Raw genomic sequence first — 7492 nt, forward strand, 5'->3', positions numbered from 1 at the left:
GTAATGCAAATGCCGCCGCTGGAGGTTACCATTAAAACACAAAATTACCATTATATCCTTTCACAATTAATTAATGTAAAAATATTTTTTAGATGGCAAATTCTGGACCACTCATCTAATAAAAATGAGTGGTTGATAATGCATCTCAATTCTCAATTAAGGTAAAAAATCTCAACTGATCACAATCCTATATATATATATATATATATATAGGGTCTTGTTAGGTTGAGATTATTTAGCTAAATTGAGAAATGAGATGCAATATGGGCCACTAATCCACAAGCTAAACAAAATGTCAACAAATACAACATTATGTCAACAAGGGGGTAAAATTGTAATTTCTTTAATTAAAAAAAGCGTGAAACATCCAAACTGATTTCAAACCAATTTCTAAAATTTCTCTAAAATCTCTCTTCCAAAATCTTCAAATCTTCATCTGCAAAATCTCGCTGATCTTCAAAATTCAAAACGTAAACATTCAAAATCTCGCTGATCTAAATGACGAATGAAGAGGAAAATCTGAAAGACGGATTGGTAGGAAGAGAGGCGGTAGACGCCGCTGGAGGCTTCTCGGAGGAGGATTGGTCGCTCGTTGATGAAGATCGGGAGGGTTTCGGTGGTGGAGGAGAGGAGGAAGGTGAGTGTGTACACGAAGAGACCTAATCGCTTCTCGATCCCCGATTTGTCTAATCCGATGTTGATGTAGATCGTGCCGAGCACGATTCCGACTCCTATGGCTTGCAATGTGTTGCTGACGAGCAATTGCTTCGTTCTGTAAATCAATTTCCAGAATCGGAAGGATAGGAGTGTGATTTCGTGGATTCTCGAGCTTCCAGATCTGATTTTGTGTTCAATTGGAGGAGGAGAGATGGATTCGATTGATTTTTCCGGCTACTGCTCCGGCTGTTCCAGTGGTTGGAGGTCGGTGAGGATTTCCATGGCAAATTTGAGGGGATCGAGCTAAGGGGGGACGGTGAAGCCGTTGGAGAGGAGGAAGGCTTCGAGGGAGGAGTTGTCGCCGTGGTGGATCACGAAGCAGCAGCAGCCGCCGCAGGGCGTGCCGCCGGAGCTCTTCTCCGTGCTGCAGTAGGTGAAGAGAGCGTTTGTGCCGTTTTGGAGCCACCAGCAGCGCAAGGGGGCGGCAGAGGTGGTGGAGCTCGATCGGATTCTCCAGGTGTTTGATGAATTGATTCAGAAGGTGTGTGCGTTTATGCGTGTGAAAGTTTAGAGTGAATTGTCTCTCTAATCTAATTATTAAGATTCGATTTTTTTCCAGAATAAAATGTTCTTTTTTCTTGTTTATAGTGATGGTTGAATGTGTTCTGTTTTTCTAGCAAATGTTTCCTTTCTTTTCAATGAGGGATTTTTTTGGTGGATTGTTTTTCTTATTCTTGAGCTGAAATTGTTCTTGATGGAGTTGTTGTCTTACTTAATTCTGCTGATTTTTTATTGGTCTTGATATCTTACCATATCTAATTTCTCTCTCTGTTTGCCTCTTGAGCTAAGATTTCCATAGCTTCTTGGTTCCTGAAAGAAACATATTGATCTATTTGAGAGAAAGAGTGAGAGAGAGAGAGGAAAACATCTTGATCTTGTAAGGAATAGAGTGAAAAGCAGCACTCTCAATATTGATGATGACGATGATGATGTGCAGAGCCATAAAATAGTAGTTATCTTTTAATTACAAGAATTGTTTTAGTTGTTGACACTATATACAAGTTGTTGACAAGATGTTGACATTTCGCCTTCCGATATGGAAGGCGAAATGGAAGGCTTCTCGATCGACGCTGCCGAGTTCCCCGATTTCTTAGGCGTCATTCTGCTCGATAGCATTGATTTCAACGATCTCTTCCTCGGAATCGAAGACGGCGACGTTTTGCCCGATCTCGAGATGGATGCCGAGAGCTCCTCGCCGACAGCATTGATTTCTACTCTTTGTTGGATTTTGTAGTGAGATCTGCAATTTTACTCATTTTTCCTGAATTGGAATTTGTAGATCTAAAAATTGGAACAATAAGATTTGTGAGATATTGAATCCTCGTGTCGAAATTGTTAAATTTTTTAATTGACTAATAGATTTTGTGTATGTTGGTGGAAGCTCTGCGATGTTTCTGAAAGTAAGTAATATGTCAGCTACACTTTCAAGTCATGTCAACTACACGTAAAAGTCATGTCAACAATTATATGTCATGTCAACTACACTTTCAAGCCATGTCAACTACACTACAAGCTATGTCAACAATAATTATAAGCCATGTCAACTACACTTTCAAACCATGTCAACTACACGTACAAGCCATGTCAACTACACGTACAAGCCATATCGTATCAACTGCACATACAAGTCATGTCAACTGCACATACAAGCCATTAGCTTCTCCAGTGAATCTGCAACCCTACCATGGACTCTCAACCCTATTCATAACCCCTTCCTCCAAAGTAATGTCAACTGCACTTTCAAGCCATGTCAACTACATGTACAAGCCATGTCACGACGAAATTATAAGTCATGTCAACTACACTTTCAAGCCATGTCAACTACATGTCAATTGATATGTGAATTATAAGTGTTATTTTTTAGTTGTTGACATTTTAATACGAGTTATTGACATTCGATATTCTCGGTATTGATATGTGAATTATAAGTATTATTTTTTAGTTGTTGACATTTTAATACGAGTTGTTGACATTCGATATTCCGCCATTTTAGAAATGAAATGACGATAATACCCCTAGTTGGCATAATCATGTCAACTATACACATATAATGTCAACTATAAGTTGTTGACATTTGATGCAGCCACTCATTCATAATTTTCGTGCGATGTCAACAGCGTGTAGTTTATGTCAACTAGGGGTATTATCGTCAATAGCTTGCACATCAAATGTCAATAGCCTGCATCAAATGTTAACAACTTATAGTTGACATTATATGTGTATAGTTGACACGAATTGTATATGTAGTTGACATTATATGTGTGTAGTTGATATGAATTGTATATATAGTTGACATGGATTGTACACATAGTTGACATGAATTGTAAATGTAGTTGACATTATATGTGTGTAGTTAACATTAATTGTATATGTAGTTGACATAGATTATATAGGTAGTTGACATGCATAGTTGATATTAAAAAGGGGAGATAACTAAATCTTAGCAACTAATTTTCAAATGAGAAATATTACCAAACAATCAGAGTGCAAAATATTTCATGCTTTAATTTGGAGAAATAAAAGAGAGAGACACGTAACATTTGCCTCAAAAGCAGAATTCTTTACGTATTTTCCGTTCCTTTCATACTTGATAAATCATCCAACAACAATAAAAAAATTGTACATTTAACATTTCTTCAATATCGAGAATATCAAATGTCAACAACTAACAAATAACACTTATAATTGACATATCAATACCGAAAATATCGAATGTCAACAACTCGTATTAAAATGTCAACAACTAAAAAATAACACTTACAATTGACATATCAATACCGAGAATATCGAATGTCAACAACTAAAAAATAACACTTATAATTCACATATCAATAGCCAAAATATCAAATGAACTAAAACAAAGTTGAGATATCACAGTTAACAGGCAAGAAAAAGCAATAAAACTGCCAGACATCCAATTCAATCATCAAATAAAAGTTCAATCATCAAATTGGTCAATCATCTGCGTCGGACTCACTACCAGAGGAACTCCCTGAATCAGAATCTGTAAAAAACAAGCTCAAACGAATGAACATCTGTTTCTGTTTCCGTTTTCCATACTTTCACCCCCAACACAATGTAGAAACGCAAGAAGAATCAGTATCAATACCACTCGAGGATGACGAATCGCTGCTTGAGCTGCCAGAACTGCTTGAGCTACTGCTGCCATTGCCTCTACCATCATTCTCCTGTCCAACAACACCATCATTCTCCTGCCCAACAACACCTTCTTTCACAAACTCAATCTCCACAACAACAGGGAAACTCGTTGCTGGCATATCGTCATCAATATCTACATCTTCTTCATCATTTTGTTTCATCATCTTGCCACAATCATCATTCTTGTCGCTCAATGCGCCCTACACAACATTACCAACAACATGAATAAACAGTGAAAACACCACAAAAAAGACAAAAATCTTGATGCAAATTTAACTTACCACATCAGCATCAGTAACAGGACTGGAGGGAATAGAAACTCCAGCAGCTGGATTGTTGTTCATCATCAACGCTTGCCGCTTTGTCTTGCTCACCATCTTCTTCGAATTGGTCACAAACCGATCAAGTTCCCACAGCGTTTCCGTATCAAGAGCCTCAATATCAAGCTCAATTTCATTGACATCCTGTGCCAAATGCTCATCCCTCTTCCTGATTATCTGTACAAGTTGAGGCATCTTCTCTTGGGGTAAATTCTGCAACCCAAATCCAAGTTTTGTTGACATCCAATTCCTGATAATACTTCCAATTCTATAAACAAATCAACAATTAAGCTTGCAAAAAGTTCAAATCCTATAACAAAAGCAAATATTGGAAAATCAATCTCTCAAATGAGTTCACATCTAATACAATTGAATCATCTACTGCAAAAATATGGTAATATGGTTGCAACAGAAGCAAAAATCTCATAAAAATGTTGATAGCAAAAACACAAGTTAATAGCAACTCATCAAATCATGATCAAGGAAAAACAACTACTTAGTCTACAGTCATCACAGCAAGCACTACAAGGCAAAAAAAAAAACAGAGACGTATCAAAATGCCTCTATTTTACAGAAATCAGTAAAACATGAAAAGAAAATAGATGAATTCGAATTAAAACATGGTACAACCACAACAAAAATGCTTGTTTCAAATAAATAAAAATGGAAAAGAGAACAAAGAAATTCACCTAAACCTGATCTACTTTCCCCAAATAACCACACAGTGTTAGCTCAAACAATCAAAACATGAAAAGAAAATAGAATTAGCCAGAAAAGTAGAAACAGAGTATGAGAGATGCGGTGAAATGAGAACAAAAATTGAAGTGCATCTCACCCTATCAAACGATTTACTCCCAAATTTAAACAGACATGCAGAGTGAGCTTTCGGGTTCCTGTTTTTGTGAAATACTCCCAAAGTTCACCATCTCCGATCAGCATTTCACCTTCTCCGATCACCTATATGTAGTTGACATTATAGGTGCGTAGTTGACATTAAAATTGAGAATCTAACTCTTAGCAACTAATTCCCAATTAGGAAATATCACCAAACACCTAGAGTGCATTATGATTAAGCTTGATTCCTCACTCCAACACAATTGATAATCTAAACCTAAAACTTTCAATTCCATAAACGAATTAATAATCAAGCTTGCAAAAAGTTCAAATTTTATAACAAAAGCAAATTTTGATGAATCAATCTTTGAAATCAGTTCATCCAATTCCATAATCTGGCGGTGGTATTGAATTTGTCTCATCTTTAATTGTTGAATCTGCAGCTGCAAAATCTTCAAATCAAATTCGTTGGATTCATTGAAAAGCAGCAGCTAATAAGATGTCATCATCACTCCTGTCAGCGAATCCAGCACTAAATTCCGGTAGATCGTCGATGAGGAGACGGAACAAGAAGAAAATCCATAGCCGCGATATAGCAGAAAATAACGATCAGCACCAAAACTCACCAATCGAATGGAAATCGGAGACGCAGCAGCAAATCTACTCGTCGAAGCTCCTCCAAGCGCTCGCCAAGTCCGGAACGGCGACGGCTCGCTCCTCAGATTCGCGCTCGTGATTCCGGCGAGCTGCCTGAACACGAAGCTGAATTCGCCGTCCGCGTTAATTGATTGATTATTAGATTTCGACTTCGTCAGCTTGTCTGCCGTCACTTTAGGCGACGGCGTCCGGCTCCCTGCTGTGGCAGCTTTTCCGGTGGAGACATGATCGAGCTGCCACCACCTCGTCGCCGTCATATCAGCGCAATCGCAGGCGCAGGCGGCGCTCAAACATGCGCTACATGATCGCTACAAGCTCAATTCACAGCTGCCACAGCCTCTGTTGTTTCACCACTCCGTTTCACCCTACGTTTCGAGACGGAAATCGAGTTCATCCAATTCCATAATCTGGCGGTGATATTGAATTTGTCTCATCTTTAATTGTTGAATCTGCAGCTGCAAAATCTTCAAATCAAATTTGTTGGATTCATTGAAAAGCAGCAGCTAATAAGATGTCATCATCACTCCTATCAGCGAATCCAGCACTAAATTCCAGTAGATCGTCGATGAGGAGACGGAACAAGAAGAAAATCCATAGTCGCGATATAGCAGAAAATAACGATCAGCACCAAAACTCACCAATCGAATGGAAATCGGAGACGCAGCAGCAAATCTACTCGTCGAAGCTCCTCCAAGCGCTCGCCAAGTCCGGAACGGCGACGGCTCGCTCCTCAGATTCGCGCTCGTGATTCCGGCGATATATATATATATATATAGAGGTGTATTCATTTACTTTTCCTATATTTGATGCTTTTTCCTTCTTAATCTCCACCATTCATTATCAAGATCTAATGGACGAGATTAGGGCCTGATTGAATTAATTTTATTCATTAAAAAATAGGTGAAGGGCTTTTAAGGGAATGACAAAATCGTTGGTTATGGTAAGTCCATGATTTTCTCCCTCAAAAGATCTTGCAGCGGTTTTTTCATAGTCTCCCAGAATTCTTTCTCTGTCGTCCTTCTTCCATCTTTCTTCTCTTTCATATTTCTTCGTTATTTGGTCGTTAAAATTTCGGTGTATTCTTCTTGTTTTCTTCAACAATGGACGAGATTAGGGCCTGATTGAATTAATTTCTCTGTATTCTTCTTGTTTTCTTCAACAATGGAAGAAGGTAATTTAAGTAGTTCTTATGTTGATTCTAGAAAATATTTCTTCTCTTTTACCTCTATTCTTCCATCATTCTCCCAGTTACGAAAATCATTGTGTTAGAATTGATGTCGATTTTTTCTTATTTTTATACTTCTCGTCGTCACCATATTGGAGCAGCCCCGTATCTTGCCATATTATCGTTTTCGTGTTCTTCAACAATGGAAGAAGTTAGTCCAGTAGGCTTTAGCAGTAATTGGTGGATGTGGTTTAGTATTTTTCTTAGGCGACAAGTCTCATGTATTAGGGTTTAGTGTTTATTTTGTTTTCTCGCCTCTGTTATGTTGTAATTCTGGATTTATATAATGTACGAATAGCAGTGTATAATGCATTCTTTCTTATATGTAATGTATGGTTGATATCATATAATGAAAATAAATTCTGATATGCTTTTATTTATGTATAGTGTTCGTTATACTGTTTCAAATCAAGGGATATCGCTTTTCTACGGTTTTATTCGACGGTTTGAGACGGACATTGACGTGCTTCGTGCATTCGTAGGTGGTTTGGAAGAACTTTGTAATTCTCTTCAAGCTGGAACTCCTCCAACGTCGGCCTTTGAAAAGAGGCGCATGATTGAAGAGATTTATGGAATGCCA

The 7492-nt window shown here is 38.0% G+C and overlaps 1 protein-coding gene across 1 annotated transcript; it reads right to left on the reverse strand.

Annotated features, from left to right (window-relative positions):
* Positions 1-3583: 3583 nt before the first annotated feature.
* Positions 3584-5944, reverse strand: LOC125198114 (transcription factor GTE7-like). The gene is made up of 5 exons (XM_048096555.1): positions 5657-5944; positions 5032-5153; positions 4158-4446; positions 3827-4076; positions 3584-3721 (listed from the first exon to the last, which is right to left on the reverse strand). The coding sequence occupies exons 1-5, from the start codon at positions 5942-5944 to the stop codon at positions 3672-3674; spliced, it is 999 nt and encodes a 332-aa protein (XP_047952512.1). The 3' UTR covers positions 3584-3671.
* Between the last annotated feature and the right edge of the window lie 1548 nt (positions 5945-7492).

Source organism: Salvia hispanica, unplaced genomic scaffold (genome assembly GCF_023119035.1).
Source record: "Salvia hispanica cultivar TCC Black 2014 unplaced genomic scaffold, UniMelb_Shisp_WGS_1.0 HiC_scaffold_1213, whole genome shotgun sequence".
Lineage (NCBI taxonomy): Eukaryota > Viridiplantae > Streptophyta > Magnoliopsida > Lamiales > Lamiaceae > Salvia > Salvia hispanica.